The sequence below is a fragment of the Eumetopias jubatus genome, unplaced genomic scaffold, assembly GCF_037043125.1.
Source record: "Eumetopias jubatus isolate StellerSeaLion01/CBP00866 unplaced genomic scaffold, mEumJub1_p1.0 scaffold_9, whole genome shotgun sequence".
Classification (NCBI taxonomy): domain Eukaryota; kingdom Metazoa; phylum Chordata; class Mammalia; order Carnivora; family Otariidae; genus Eumetopias; species Eumetopias jubatus.
Genome location: NW_028274815.1, coordinates 73703782 through 73720422, shown reverse-complemented (window position 1 = coordinate 73720422; position 16641 = coordinate 73703782). Strand labels below are relative to the sequence as shown.

Sequence of the window (16641 nt, the reverse complement as noted above, 5' to 3'; positions counted from 1 at the left end):
GCTTGCCCGGTACGGAGTCCCACCTTGCCACAAGCCACCCCGCCGACCTCATAAACAACTTCTGAACTGCAAAGGGAGGAGGCGGGGCGGGCGGGCCGCGGCGGAGCCGAGCGCGGGGGCAGGGGGCGGGCCGGGGTCAGGGCAGAGGCTGCGGCCGCGCCTCCCCATTGGCCGGGACGCAGTGGGCTGCCCGGGCGCGCGGCGCGGCGCGGCGCGGGCGGGGTGGGCAGGGGGCGGGGCCTGCCGGCGCACGCCCGCCCCCGCCCCCTGCGCCCGCGCCCCCCGCGCCTTCCCCCTCCCTCCCCCTCCCGGCCGCAGGAGTTTTTAAAGTGGGCTGGCGGCCCCGAGAGCCGGACATTTGAGAGCCGTCCACGACACAGCCCCTGCACCCAACACAGCGCTAGCCTGAGGCGGCTGTACAATCCTCGGCAGTGTCCTGAGACTGTATGGTCATCTCCGCGGTCGCGCCCGCCCGGCCTTGGACTCTTCCAACTCCAGTTGTTGCAGCCACTTCTTATTTTTATTTTTATTTTTGAAAACCCAGAAAAGTGACTCCTCTTCGTGGGAAAAAGGAACTAAGGTCCCGCTCTCGCGGCCCTCTTTTTGGGTTTGACAGCCTCCTCCCACTCCTTTCCCCGACCCCGCCTCCCCGTGCAGGTTCCTCCCCGGCACCTCTCTCCGCCCTCCTCCCCGCACCTAGCCAGCAGCTCGAGAACTTCCACCTGACGGTGCGGGGCGCTCGGGACCTGCGAGCACCTAGGACCTTTAACACCGGCCCGGGCCACAAGGAGTAGGCGAGGGCCACATCGAAGGGGGCGACTGCAATCCCCACCGGCCGGGGAGCTCAGGTGTCGCGTTTGAGAGCGCCACGGTGACAATGACAGCTGACAAGGAGAAGAAAAGGTAAGCGGGCGTCTGAGCCGGCCAGGAAGCTGGTCTGAGGGGGATGGCCACGCCGCACGGGGTCGGAGCGACCGAGAGCGGCTAGAAGAGGAGTCCGCAGGGGTCTTTGAGGCCCGAGGGTCGGTGTGGAGCGCTTCGAGGGGGCAGAGCAGGTGCCCCGTCTGTGGACGCGGCGCTTCGGCTTCGCAGTGGAGGGTTCTGTGGCCCGAAGAAGTCGCGAATCTGCGCGCGCGATGAGGCCAGGAGGCCCAGGGAGATGGCCCTGGAGGTCGGAGAGGCTGTGGCGCGCGGAACCTTCCCAGATCGCCGCCGCTCCAGCCCCCCGCTCCAAATTCATGAGGCCCACATGTTGAAATGTTTCTGGGTTGACTTGACCCAGGTCAACTTTGGACTTTCTCAGCTTTCGCATGTGGGGCACCATCCACTAGTCTCTTTTCCTTGGGACCCCACGGGTCCTTCCAAAGGAGCTACTGTGCTCGCACTGCGCCCCAATCTGGCCAGGGGCCGGAGGCGGAGCGCCGCGCTGGGACGCGCCTCCGCGGAGGGGCCAGAACGCAGCAAAGGGCCCTACTCCGGGTTTGCAGATCCCACTGAAGCTTGGAGAAGCCCCCTTCCTGATCCCGCACCTTGACTCGGGAGGAGAGTTGTGTGGTGGGCAGGGTTGCCTCGCGAGGGCAGATGCGTTGGTGTGCGGGGAGGGAATGGAGACACTGGGTGCCCCTGGGAGGTCCCAGTGTCTCTCTCTCAAGAGGACAGAGAAGGGCAGCCACGATCCGCCCGTCTGCCCTCGCGAGCCTCTCGGCACTGGGTGAGAGGCAACTCCGGCCAACTCTCACTGCCTTCCCGCCCCCGCCCGGCTTCTCCCCGCCGGATCCTCTCCCAGCGCGGGTGTGAACGCACCGTGCGGCCACGCAAGCGTGGGTACGGCCTCGCCTCCTGCGAGCGTGCGAGGCTGGCGGCCTGGCCCCCTACTCCTCTGGTCTCCGCTGGGGCTGCCCCGGTGGGCTGGCGTTTTCAGCCCCGCCCTCGGCGGCCGCTTGGCGGGGCTGGGTTTCGCGAGGGGAAGGGGGTTGTGGATTAATGGAATGAACTTGTTGCCTGAGCCGGGGCGGATCAGCCGCAGGGCTGCGGGGCGGTTGTGCGGGGATGGGGCACCGAGACGCGAAGGGAGGGGATGACTGGCCCCGAGAGCTCAGTGCCTGGGTTGATTTGCTCTTGTTCGGACTGCCACTGTGGGACCTGCGCCAGAAACCGTGTATCTTCTGGTGGAAAGCAGCGGTTCCCACCTCGGTGCGCGGAAAAGGATTTGATAAACGGGAGCGAATCGCGCGCGTTCTGGCCAGGCGCCGGGGCCCTTGCTCCTGGGTCTCTGGGGGACCCGGGTCCCCCTTCCCGGCCGCAGCTCCCCCTCCCGCGTCACGGTGGCGGCCCCGGACCTGAGCTGGGTGAGGGAGCGTGGGCCCCCGGGGCCTCGCAGCTCCCTTGGGGGCCTGTGACTTTTGAGGGCGGCAAAGCAAGGAAGAGAGCTTAAGATCCCAACGCATTTTGTAAAACCAACATAGCCTGCATCCTGATGCCAATAGTAATGACTGAACAACCAAAAAACAAAATTATAGTCAGCTCTTCTGAGCGCACTTTGGGCTCTGGAGCAGGCGAGGGAATTTATGGTACAGTATACAACTGTGATGCCTATCAGTGACTGTTGCAATCGCGGAGGTGGGGACTGATGGCAATCTTGACAGTTGTGTGAAGTGTTAGCTTCTCCCTGCGGCTTCAGCGCCGGGTCCTTGTGTTATGTATATTAATCGTCGCCAGAAACTTGGGAGCAGGGGAGATAATTACTTGGACCCTCTGTAATGCCTCCTTCGTTGGAGAGGGAGGGAGCTGGAATAGGAGAAGGAAAAAAATTGGGTAATCAGACTCCGAATTACTCTCCAGAGCGGCGGGTTTAAAGAACCGCCGCGGCGATCGCCTGGTGAGCCGCCTTGAAGGCCGCTGCGGGGCCGCTGCGCGGGGCTGGTGACCGCGCCGAGTGTGTCCGCCCTCGGCGACTTGCTTGGATGTTTGGGTTGCAAACTGGCCGGACAAACAGCGTGTCCCTCGCCTTCCAGAGTCCCGTGAAGGGTTGTCCAATTCCTCTCTGGCTAATTGTTTTGAAATCTGTATTTACTTTTCGCGTCTGGCTGTTTGTTCGCAGCAGGCTCCTTGCGGGACCAAGGTGTAATTAAAGCATGTGAACCAATACATTCAAAGTTAGTGTGTCATCTAAGTGTCCTTAGCTTTCCAGAAGTACCAAGTGCAGTGTGATGCCTGCTGAAGGGGCTCTCATGATGATGATTCTGCAACATTGGTTCTTAAGATTTGTCATTCTTCTGGTTCAACAGCAGCCCTCAAGAAGTGGGCGGGATTATTTTGTTCCAAAACCTTCATGCCTTGATGGCATATGTTAATGTTTAATAATAAAGAGTTTACTTTCTAAATGTTGGCTGGCTGGCAGGCTTCCATGGTGAATATCAAAGTGCATTTTGGTGGTAGTGGGCATTCCTACTGATCTCAGAGACAGAAACGGAAGCTTGCTAAGGGTACTGCACACACTTACCTTTCTGTATCAATCTGTCAGGTGGAAGTAGTCTGGGGGTGTCTTGTTAATTAAGGTTCTCTTCCGTGAAGAGCTAGAAAGTGGCGCGCCTGGTTGGCTCAGTTGGTTGAGCATCTGACTTGATTTCAGCTCAGGTCTTGATCTCAAGGATCTGAGTTCAAGCTCAAGCTCAGCAGGCCATTGGGCTCCATGCTGAGTGTGGATCCTACTTAAAAAGAGCTGGAAAGTGTCTCACTTCCTGATAGAACAACTTCTGAGTCCTTTCCCTGGGAGAGAAGGGTTTGGATGTTCTTAGGTGTGTGGGGATTGGAGAGTGGTTCAGGTAAATGTAAATGAGATCTTTGGATAATCCAGGAGCAAAGTCCACTCCAAAGTCAGACCCAGCTCAGAGCACCTTTCTGGAATGCTTAGATCACTTAATGCAGGGCCAGCGGTGGAAGGGGAGTTGGAGACATGGACCAGAAGTTTTCAAACTACTCTCCCCGCCAACCCACCCCCCCATCCTCACCAGCTGGACTTAGTTGTTCCTCTGCTAAAATAAAATCAAAGCCCACCTTTTCCCAATTCTGATGGGAAAACTATTGCGAGGCAGTTTTTCTCAATGTAGGTGTATTTTCTATAAATATTCCTTTATCATTTGATTTCTCTGTCCACTGCATTACCAGAAATCAGCAGAATGCAGGGATGATAAGGAGTTGGTTTAACACCTTCTAGGTTCAGGCATTTCTTATTTAATTCATTACAGCTTTCACGAAATTCAAAAAGAATGCTGTGGTTTCAGGGTTTTTTTCCGTGTTGCTGATGAGGAGCTTAACAATCATTTTATAAGGGCTCATGGAAATCATCTAGTTTGAGGCCCAGAGAGGTTCAGTGACTTTTCTAGTCGCAAGGAAAGTTAGTGCTGGTAAGAATCAGAAGAACCCTGGTTCATTGCTTTCAATTAATTACGTATTTTCCAATTGTTGACAAAATAGTATCCCCAGCCCTGAAATGCCTCTAAACAGTGAAAATGATTTCCAAAGGATTACAGTGCCCTCTCCTGCACCCCAGCCAAATCACTGAACCTTGTAGAAAGGAGATTTGCTCTTCTAGATAATTATAAAAGACTTCAAGCTGCAGGAGCAGTGGCTCTGTTTGCTTTTTGCAAAATAGGAAGCAGAGTTGGCGCGGGTTCCATTGTCTATAAACTTCGGGAAGTTTGAATTCAATTGTCTTAGTGCTCTCCCTTTATTTCACTCAGAAAAAAAATTTACGTATCTGTGGACCTCATTAAAGAAAACCGAAACTGTTGCACAGCAGAGCAGATTGTGAAGTAGAGAGCCCCATGTCAGCGGAGACATTCAAGCAGTTGCTAGATTGATTCCTGTCCTGAGTTGGCATTTTCTCTAAGAGTGAGAACTGTGAGACTCAAACTATTTAATTCACTTAGAATGTAAGTCAGTCAGTGTGTGTGTGTGTGTGTGTGTATGTGTTTGCATATGTGTGTGTAGGGTGATCCTCAACTCTCTCTAGGAATTTATGGTATAAAATGTTTACAGATAGAAGGAACCAGTTAGATTAATTCTCAGGATTAATTCTCCAGGATTCCAGCCCCATACATTTGAAAACACCTGCTGTCATGTCTTATCTCAAGATTTAGGCGTTTCTCCTTTTCAAGAAATCTATCCAATAGCATTTGCTTTTTATGTATTTTCCCCAGTTTTGTTTCATACCAACATGACTTTTCATTTTAACCTAATGAAGCTTCCCTTTTGCTTCTAGTACTGCCCATCACTGATAGTTCACCACTGATAGTTCACCTGGTAGGGTTTTTGCCAATGGTGTCAAGTTAGCGATGTTTCCTCACGGAGCCCCCAGGCCCATGATGTCTGTTTTCATGATGAAAACCAGCTCTGCTGTTCACACCCTGATATAAATCAGTAAGACAACAAATGTGTGTTGAATACTTGCTCCTACTCTGGATAAAATGCTAAAGAAGAGACTAAGAAATAGGAGATATGGCGCTTTCAGTTGCTTAGTTTGATTGGTGGGGAGAGGAGCACACATAAGGAAGCTTACCTAAATCCATAGATAGTAGCAGCTTACATGTAGCTTTTTTGTTGGAATCAAATCTTTTGAAGCTAAAGATGAGAAGCTCTTAGTAGCACTTCAGGCTGTAACAGTTATTGAAAAATATTGTGTGGGTTGGTGGGTGGGAGAGTTGATCCATAGTTTTCCCTGGAATCATACAGGGCAGATGCTGACCACCAGCATGGAGACTGACTCTGGTAGGGTCAAATGGGGGTAGTCAGGGTTGGGGGTAATGAGAGTAAAGAAAAGGCAGAGGGTTCAGGAGTGTTCCTTCTTGTGTACTTCCATATTATGGACAGAAAGGCCCCGAAGATGAATGTTTGCTGTTCTTTAGAACTTTTGGGTGAGGGGCACGAGAGGAGGTGTCCAGTAGGGTTCTGGGAGTGATAGGGTAGAGGTTGTGGTCCCTCTGAGGATAACAGTGCAGACAGCTATGACTTCAAGAAGGCCAAGAAGAGAGAGGGAGCTTAACCTGGGCTTTGTGAGTAGGCTTCAGGGGGTGGTCTGTGAGCTTCTGAAATTGGGTGCAAGATATTGTGTATATAAGCCTTTTTTTTTTTTTCCCCGAGGGAAGTCTGCCCAGCTCTCAGTAGCCTTTCAGAGCTTCTGTGATCTGAAAAAGACAAGCCCTTGTTCTTCAGTGTCTGATTCGGTGACTGCCTTACATTTCAGGATCTTTCTGTTCTGGTCCCAGACAGTTCCCACATTTCACTTCCAGTGTCTCTCCCTGTTTTGGAGATGGGGGAGGGGTTTGGTGTGTGTGTATCTAGTAAAGATTTTGTGGTGCGTTTTAAGCTTACCTGTACCTGGCTGGCCTGTCTACCCACCCACACAGCTGCCTTCAGTAATGGAAGGAAGGGGAGTGAGCGCACAGCACAGGGTTAGTTCTGGTGTGATTCATTTCCTTTTTCTTTTCTTTCTTTTTTTTGGGGGGGGGAGCAGAGAGAGAATCTTAAGCAGGCTCCACAGCCAGCATGAGCCCAATGTTGGGCTCCAGTCCCCCAACCTGGAGATCATGACCCGAGCTGAATTCAAGAGTCACCCACTTAACCGACTGAGCCCCTCAGGATGATGTGATTCATTTTCTTAATGCTCTTAAAGCAGCCATGAACATTTGTCCTCACACTTTCCATCATCCTCAAACAATTATTTGGAGGCCCTTTTATGCACTAAGAATGTGTGTGTCCTTAAGAGAAATAATATATGCAGTAGGACAAAACCATAAGACCTGAACATTTTAGTCTCATTTGTGTAGGCTCTATTCTCAGAACGTTACATGGGTTAACTCTTTTAATCCTCCTAACAACCTTGTTGCATAAGCCCTGTTATTATCCCCATTTCACTGATGGGAAAGCTGAGGTATAGAAAGGTAACTGCCAAAGGGCGATCAGTGGGAGTGGGATTTGATTTGGGCCAAGTGTCTCTAGAGTCTGTACATTTAACCGGAGGTCCATTCCCCCTTACCTTTTCTAAGCTGTCTATGAAGTATTTAATACCATGCCTGACCGTGGTAAGTACTCTATAAATGATAACTGCTTTTGCTGTTGTAGTTATAATTATTATAATTACTTTTTTGTGACTCATCCCTGTATTGAACCTCACACACAGGGATTGAAGATCTGAAGGGTGGACTTGGAAGTCCTGGAAATTCTTATTTTTCATGGGTTTCCCTCAACTCTGACCGGAGGTGGTTCTCTACTGCCCCCAAGAAGTTCAAAGCTTTCCACCTCCCGCCCTTCACTGGTGGCAAGACTTCAATAATTACTTTAGCCTTCAGACTCCATTGTGCAGGAGAACCTGTTAGAAGTCTTCCTCTGTGGCTTCTGAAGAACCATCTCCAAATCAAGATGCACAAGACTTCCTCTGGCTCTTTTGATCTTTTGAAATTGCAAGGACAGGAAGGAAAGAATGGATGGAGGAATAAAGAATAGCCAAAACTGTTGCAATAATAATATGTTGCATTTTTATATACTCCTCTCTCTGAGAAGCCCTGAGCCTTCACAGCCATCCCAACACTGGCTTCAGCACTGTGAGCCTAGGAGGGTTTTCTGAGCTTTCCCCGTGCTGTAAAATGTAATTGCACCAACAGATATCATAACCGAGAGAGAAGCAAGTCCTCTGGGCAGTTGCATATCATCATATATGTGGTAGTTATGCATTGGTATGTGCCCCTCACAGCCTCTGTGGTTTCCAGGCAGAGTTTGGGTGTACTTTGTTGCCAGTTGTCTGGTCCTGTGTATTGAAAGCCACAGACTGGCCTGCAAGTATGAAGTCAAGAAGAGTGGCGGGGCCCTTTGAGATCTCTGGATCTAAGGAGACAGGTGCAGAATGGGTTAGAATGTTATCTACTTGGAAGGGGCCTTTTGTTTTCCTAGTTTCTCTAGAAATACTGGTTTGCTTGACGGCCTCAGGCTGTTTCCAGGTGCCACTTGTACATCAGCAAAAACTCTTACATGGTATGACCACCAGAAGCTTCGCATGTTCCCAGGAGGCACACACTTCCCCCCCCACTTTGGAAAAAGTCTTCAGTTTTAACGTTATAAGTCACTTGTGTGCAAGATAATGACTCTGGGAAGCCGTTCCTTTTCTCATGTGGGAAGATACTTCAGAAAGGGTGGTTCGTTAGTAAGGAGAATGACCCATTAAGAAAAGAGTATTTATCTGTCACACACTCATCATTTCCCCAGTTCTCCAAAGCCTTGGAAGTGGATTGTTAGAACTCTCTTCTTATATGCCTCCGGTGACTTCCTGCATCCCCTTTTCATGGCACCCTCCGATAAAACAAAAAACAAAAAACAAAAAAAACCCTAAGAGGTTAGTTCAAGGAATCTTAGCAGCTTAGTGGTTTTACTGAGTTAGGCTGTGTAATAAAACACATGAGCAAGGAAAATGACTCCATTATGCTATATTCGTGATGGTGCTGCTGGAGGGTAGCCCCCCATCACTGTGTCGGCTTCCTGCAAATGCTGGGGGTACAGCCAATATTATAGTTTTTGTAGAAGTTAATCAACTCTGTGACTTTAGTTGTTTGGTTGTGACTTTAGTTGGTTCTCTCAGGCTCATTTTCAGTCTGAGACTCCCTGCTCTTGTGGGGAGTCAGTGGTTTGCTATGAATAAGAGACACGTGGGCTCAATCTGAGACCATTCAGAAGCCTTTTGTAAATCCTTTAAAATACATCAGTTAAGGCATATGGTTATTGGTGGCGGTAATCCTTTAAGTCACTGTGCTGTGTGTCTAGCCATACATTGTTTTTTTCCTCTGTGTCTTGATGTTGTATTAACAGATACATGTACTTTGATACAAAATTTTCAAAAAAGTTTTTTTCATATTGTAACTACTGTGTATAATATTTGTCCTGACTGCCCTGGGTTGGGGGCAGGGGGAAGGAAGGGCAAAACATTATCCTAATTTTATACTTGGGAAATTGAGCTGCTGACAGAAGCAAACCACACTGTCTGCAGTGAAACCTACCACTGGACCCAGGTGTCCTCGGTGAGGTTAGGCCCCTTAGGCATCCCCTGGGACTCCTGTTACAAGGTAATAAAGAACCAAGAGCACAAAAGGGGTGACTCAAACTTCAGTAGTAACTATTCTCATTACTAATGAGTAATTACAGCAAATATTTACAGGCCTCTTTCCTACCTTTACAACTTCCTGTTGCTGAAGCACTTTGGAGTATTGAGAAAGATTGTCCTGGAAAAAGACGTCATACATAGTTGCAGGAAAGAGTGGCTTTAAGCACACACCAGAAAAATTGGTTGCTTTGCTCTGTTTATGAATTCCACAGAGGAAACAACAGAGAATTATGCTCCTGAGGGGCTGTTTGAGGATCCATTCCTAGGAACTTTAAAACAAATTTTTAAAAAAATCAATTCTGGATGATCGAATATCTGGGAAAACGGGACCCAAGATGTTTTTACAGATTATTCTAGAAATAAGACTGCAAAGTAGAATTTTTGAGTTCAAGCACCGGTCATTTGGTCAAGGCTCTTTTATGGACATAATCTCTACAATATTTTTCTGAATGAAGACAGTTGTGCATAATGGAGTCAACCAGTATATATAAAATACGCCATGTGGGTACCACAGGGAGCTAGAAGACTACCATTCACTTAATAAAGATTCCAGAGTAAATCCTGATAATGCTCATTTCCTATACACTTGGTTTAAAGAGCACTCCAGTGAAATTGCTTTCTTCAGTATCTAAACCACTGTACCCTTCTATTTCTCTCCTGTGTTTCCAAGAGTCCTCAGATGCTATTTTCGAATGGCAGTATTCACTCCAGTACTGGCTAAGGTTGACGAAGCTAATTTTGGTGCCCGGAGTTAAGGGAGAGAGAAAGAAGTCCTCTACAGAGCCAAAAGGGCTTTCTGGTGCTTGGGGTTGGAGCAGCGTGGTATTAGTAGACACACCACGGTTCACCTTTAGAACCCTTATTTGTGCGCTTGCACAACAAATGTTTACTCAGATATTAAGATAAGAAAAGTATGAAGGTCACATTTCGCTGGTAAGAGGGGAGCTTCTATAAATGTAATCATATCACTATGCAGCAGGAGGCTGTCTTTTATTCTATACCGGGGACTTAGGAGAATTAATGGTGGGTGGGGCATGGGAACCAGGCCCTTCTCAGTCTTTTGGCTTCCTTGCCTGCTCCCTGCAGGTCCTGGCTCAGCTGATGTACCCCTCCCATTAGGTGAGGCCCTTTGGGTTAGTCGAGAAGTCAGAGGAAATTGTAGTCCACTGTGTGGCCCCACTCTCTGGAGTCTTGTGGTGCTCCATGGAAATTGGTGCCCCGTGCATTTCTCTGCTATCTGAGTGGCTGGGAAGCTGGCTGGCTACTAAAATAGCTTTCCTAGCCTCTCAGAAGAGGTTTGCGTGGTGCTGATATTGCCCCTATTTTAGGCAGGGTTGTCATGTCCTTGGAGCACAGAGAGTCTTCAGGATGGCAAAGGGGTTTCTTTTGTTGTGGATTTGAATGTTTCTCCTAAAGATCTCTGAGGGTTAGCTTTGCTCAGAGCCTGAACGAAGACATGGATCCCTGGCCCAATTTCCTTCCCAAGGGCAGCCTGCATGGCAGTGCAAGTTCATCTCACTGACAGTAAGGGACCCCACCCCAGCTCTCCCCTCATCTGCCATCCCCGGACATGCCTTCTGAACTCCAGCTATGCAGGCCCCCTCCCTCAGCCCTAACAGCTTATTTCCCCCCAGGTCACAGGACTCTCATCCGGATCCCCTCAACCTCCGCCTTCCACCTTGGACGCTCCTCTCCTTCTACTCAAATATCCCCCACTTTCTAGGGCGACCCCAAGGGCTCCCACTCCAGCAAAGCCTTCCTAGTAATTCGCATGCTGGCACCTCCCCTCCACCCCTGCGTTGCTCTTCCTTAGGTTTGCCAAGGAGCCTGCCTGATTTTGTTTCCTTGTGATCTAACGACATTGTACGTGTTCTTGTCTTTCCAACTAGACTGCGTGCTGCTTAAGGGCTAGGATGTCTCATTTTCTGCTGTGCTCTGTCATACTTTCCACATTTTGAGTCCCTAGAATCATACTTCATTTTTAAAAATCATAGAATTGCTTTTTTTTTTTTTGTTTTGCCATCCGTTGGGTTACTTGGAAAGCCTGCCTCTTGGGTTCTGCTTTTCTCATTCGTGTGGATTTGAGCCCTTTACTCATTTTCCTTTGAAAAGAAAGAAAAACTGGGGGGAACCCAGGCAGGTCTTGTTGATACAGGATTTTACATAAAATGCAAACATCAGGCTAGTATTATGTTAATGTTCCACACACCAAGGCAAGTGTCAGCCAAACAACAAAGTACTCCAGCTTTGTCTCAGAGTTTAAAAGGCCACAGGGGAAAGTGTATGCAGGCAGAGTACACAGCTCTCAGCTCAGAAATCATCTTCCCTGGGGAGACTTCCCTGAGCAGCCACACACTGGTTGCCCCTTATTTATGTAGTCTTCGGTCTGTATTATTTGTATAATGCTTTTATAACTTGCTTTTGAGTGTGTGTGTTTGTGTGTGTGTGTGTGTGTGTGTGTGTGTGTGTGTGTGTCTGTCCCTGAAAACATTTAGGGGGTAAGCCCTTCATGAGCAGGGACCAGTCATCTTTTTCTTTTCTTTTTTTTCATATTAAACATGTAGTTTTATTCAGGTTTGATTTTAACAAATGTTTAACGAAAGAAAGCCCACAGGAAAGGGTGGAGCTCACTGATGCCCGAGGAGAAGGCAGGTCCCCTCCCCTCCCCTCTCCTCTTCCCTCCCCAGCTACGGGGATTTGAGAAGAGACAAAGGCAGGGGCGGGGGCTGGTCCCCAGTCTGTGGGGTGGGGCTTGGGGTAAAGGGCCAAGGGGAACAAGGGGCGGTCCTCTTTTTCTGTTCTTTTTTCCCATATATGGCACCCAGAACACAAGCCCACATTTGGGCGCCTGGTAGTTCTTTGTAGACTCAGTAATTCTGTGTGCAGAATTTGGGATGCTTAGTACAGAGGGTTAGAGGGACAGGAAGAAAGCTTTGCTCCGATCAACTTACTCATTCTCCTTGACCACCCAACAGGCATGCAGTGAGGTCTGTGTGTAAACATTTATAGGTTACCTGCCACGTTCAGGTGTCATGCCATGCAATGAAGTTACAAAGAATCATTAGATGGACCCTGCCCTCAGGGATTATAGTCTAGTTTTGAGTTAAAGAATCCCTAAAATTGTTTGTTTAAAACATTGCAAGATGGTACGTTGATGGGGAGCCTAGGCCCCTCTTTAAGATGTCACTGTCTTCTTGGGTAGTTGAAACTAGCTCAGATAAATGATGGAGCAAACAGAGGAATATGAGTAATTAAGTGAATGTGAATAAGGGGAAATAGATCTAGTGTGTTGTGAATAATTAGGTCGGCATTGATTAGAGGGCCATTTAACAGAGGAGCATTAAGATCTAGGTCTTCAACATTGGGTAGAACTTAAATAAGCATGTGGGTATGGGACATTCCAGTTGGGGTGAACAGCTTAAGTCAAATGAAGAGGCAGGAATAAACAGGTTGGGCACGCCCGGACTGGTGAGCTGGCTCCTTCCACAGCCGAGTCCAGAGCACTGTTAACGGACAGGAGGTGAGGACCAGGCCTGGGCTGGTATGGGGGAAGTAGGAATAGTCCTTCCTGAGTCATATTGTGATGGAATCTTTGGGCTGTCTTGGGGCCATGAGAGCATGCCTGCTTCTCTCCAGAATAAGTGAGACATGGGAGAGCTGCTCAGGGCACCTCTGTTACCTGCCAACCAGGAACCTGGCTCTCGTGTGAACACCACAGGGTACCTGGAGGGGCCTGTGATTATTCTCCATAAGAATGACCTCAAAGACTAAAAATGTCCCCCCATATTGCTTAGGAAATCAGTCATTGCCAATGAGCCTGAATCACTCTGGAATATGTATATTTGGACTGTACCGTCCCTCAGGCAATAAATACCTCCCAGTGTACAAAACCAGAGCTGGAAGAGCACAGCTTACCGTATGCTAAAATTTCTTCCTTCAGGCTCTGAGGAGGGGTGCAACCACCCTTATCCTGCATTCTCATTTTGATGATAAAGTCTCTGTCCCCTTAATACTTTGGTAAACTTGTCATTCTATCCCCCGCTTGCTCTTTCTCATTCCAGATTCTAGGGCTCTGAATCTGATCATTGTAGAAAGATAGGGAAGTCCCTTCAACACAGCACTCTTTACAGGGAGGGAGACAGCCACATCCGAGTCAGGTCACCCCTTTTGTCAGTCTCTACCGATGACTGTTAAGAGCATCCCTTGAGCAGAGCACCGCAACCAGGCTGTTCCTGGCCCCTCTCCTTCCTGTTACATGGCTACCCCATTCCCTAAAGCCTGAGCTCTGCTGGTCTTGGGCAGATGCTGCCAGAAGAGAAAGAAAAGGAGTTGTCTTTGTGGAGTCACCAGGGTAGGGCCTTTCCCTTCCCCCAGCAAGTATAACCTTTGCCCCAGAGGTAGTCAGAAGCACTTGGACACTTGTGAGCAGGGCCCTGGCCAGAAATCCCAAGAAGCACTGGAGAGCCTCTTACACCGGGGACCAGCAGAGTCCCTTCAGTGCATGCTGTCCAATGGTACTTTGAGGGAGGCCGTAGCTCCTGAATGTGCTTGGCTTGGGATTTAATCTTATCGTGACATCAGTATGCCTCCATCTCTTATTCCTTCTCCGTCCCCTCAGTAATCAGCAACTGGTTGTTGAAGTGGGAAACTGCCACCTAGTGCTGGCATGCTAGCTTTATTCAGTGGTATATGCTCAGTCATCAAAATACCTACTCTGTGCAGGCCGCTGAACATTGGGTCTGAACCCAGAGAAGGGTCTCTGGAGGCGGGCGCAAGGAGCCTTCCTCATCTGGGTTTGCAGGTGACCTAAAGCTGCAGAGCCCAGTGCAGCCCAGACATAGGGCTGTCTGTGCCTTGAGCAATCCCCAGGAAGCTGCCTTGGGGACATCCTAAGAAACCCCACTGGCCAGACAGTGGTGTTTACTCCAGTCTGGCCAGAGCCAGAAGTTTGAGTTTGGCATCTACCTAACCACAGCTCCAGGTAGGCCTCAGGAAGGAGAAGACAGGTGTCCTGACCAAGCTAATCTGTGACTACACCATTGGGGTCTGGAGTCTGTGAATATACCATATCTGTTCCTTTGTGTTTTTTTTTTTCTTGCTTCCCTTCCAAAGTAAAGATTCCTTTTAAAAAAATTTCGACGTTGCCTCTGCTGAACTCCTAGCAAACTGTTCTCCCCACTTAGATCAGAGTGGGGAGGGGACCCCGGGCACATTTGTTGGTGGTGTGGTCACCAGAGCCTCTGGCCAGCTCCGGGCCTTGGGATATACTGGTGACCAGAGCATGCAGGCAGAAAGGAGCTCTGAGCTGACTGTGAACATTGATCCCTTCTCTCCTGAGCCATTCATTTGAGCACACTTGAAACTATTTTCCATATTCAGATTAACATAAGCCTTGTGATTCTGCACCACCTGTAGTTCCTTATATGGATTCCACTATTACAGGATTAATGACCACAGCTGTAACTCTCCTTGACTTAGATCTTCTGGGCCTCAGCAGGGCACATGTTTATATTGGAAAGGGACAAACTTTTACCCACCTGAATTTCTTTGCCTCCAAAATCAGTGTCAAGGGATGACCACAAGAGTTCCATATTTCTTAGCCTTTGTTTTGCCAACCAGATTGTAAATGCTCCAGGGTATTTACAATCTGTTTAGCAAAACAGATTGTAAATCTTCACTTGTTTTGTGTCCCTGGCCAAGCTTGCCTCCACATGAAGGTCACAGGAGCTCTCAAAAGTCCCTAGGAGTCGGAAAGACTGTTCTAGATCCCTTTCTGACTTGTGTGACCTAAAACAGGTAATTTAACCTCTCTGCATGTTTCACATTCCAAAAGGGGGATTAGACACACTGACTGCTTTCTAAGAGTACTGTCAGGAGGTTGAAATGAGCTACAGTTTCAGTAAAACCATGCATTTAAAAAGCATATTACACTTCAAAAATCATTTTTGCAACCATTATCTCACTACAAAACCTTTGAAAGGATAAAGTGCAGTCTGTGAAGGCATCATTATTAACAAGCACAGCGGTCTAATCATTCGGCACATCGTTACCTGTTGGAGTGATTTGACTGTAGTTGGAAGGGAGTCTCAGGAGAATCTGAAAGGAGATGCTTTTCAGAATTATGGGCTCTTACCAACAGTGATTTTGGGTTATGAGTTATATTTTTCCCATACTCTGAGATGAGAGGAAATCTGATAACACCAAGAGACCAAGGAAACTTCCAAGACTCTTGAAAAATGGTCTGACTTGGGACGTGTCCCTTTCCATGCCTGGCCTGCTCTCCCCTCACCTGTGGAGATAGAGGGTCCGTACCAGCTGCCATCTTGTGAAAAGTGGGAATTTCCCTTTGACTTGGCACTCCCAGATCTCTTGACCTAAAGGGCTGTACGCACACCCCATCTGCTCAGGTCCCGCCTGCTGCTTTGCATCTTATGAGTAAGATCTCATCGTGGACTCTTGAAGGGACAGAGTGCCTGGCCCAAGGTCTTCAAAATAAAGGTCAGGCAACTTATTGCAAGATCCAGAAATGGGGGGCATACGAGTGCCGTGACGATAACCTGGGCCTCCCGGTGTTACTGGAAGTGGGAAGAGGCTTTGGGTGTGAGGACCTGGCTCTGCCACACAGGGACCATGATACTTGGCCTCAGATCCGCAGCATTCCTGCTACCTGTTGTGCCTCAACGTGCCCTTCCTGCATTCCCGCGCGCATCCAGCCAGAGACTTGAGCCTGAGGTCTCAGCTTCAGTATCACCTCCTTGGGAAGCCTTTCCCGACCTTCCTTGGTTAACTTCCTTCCCTCCATTCCTGTTCTCCTGTTTATTTTTTGTAACAAGACTTCCCACATGCTGCTGTTGTTGTTGTTATTATTATTATTTTGGTCTGCTTATTATCTGTTGCTCCCCTCTCTAGTTTTAAGATCCTAGAGGGCAGGGACTGTGCTGATTTGCTCACCACTGTATCCATAGTGTTCAGGGAGTGCCAGGCACATATCAGATGCTCCTGAAAATAATTGCTAAGTGAAATAATTAATCTAGGATTGCTGGGTCTTTGTCCTCAACTCTACACTTCTGTTTCTTACATGTGTTTGGTGCTTAATTTTCTTCCCCCCAAAGCTGATGATGTAGATCGAAGTAGTTGTCATTCGCATCATGTAGATGAAACCATTGTGACATAAAAATGTGATCACAAAGCCAGAAAGTGGTGGAGCCCATGTTAACAAACCCCCAGGCCTAGCCTCTTTCTACCGTTTCTCTGGGCACCCGATTTTTGTGCTGTGGTGATATTGTTTGTCCTGTTTGGCAATGTTTACACCTGAGGAGTAGGGGCCATTGTGTGTTGGTGGCATCTGGAAATACACAAGAGAGTCCCAGGAGAACACCACTGTTGGTTCTTACGCACAATTAGCAATTTGTCAGGCCAGGGGCAGTGACTGGGTGGGTGTCACTCCCTATGTGGCTGGTTCTGCCTGCTCCTGACAGAGGCAAAGGGGAGTG

General features: G+C 48.7%; 1 protein-coding gene across 1 annotated transcript in view; it reads left to right on the top strand.

Moving 5' to 3' along the window:
* Positions 1–378: 378 nt before the first annotated feature.
* Positions 379–16641, top strand: part of EPAS1 (endothelial PAS domain protein 1) — an 82903-nt gene continuing 66640 nt past the window's right edge. Inside the window, exon 1 of the mRNA XM_028103997.2 lies at positions 379–903. Within this exon, the coding sequence (XP_027959798.1) occupies positions 878–903 (26 nt within the window). The 5' untranslated portion in view covers positions 379–877. The remainder of the gene's footprint in view (positions 904–16641) is intronic.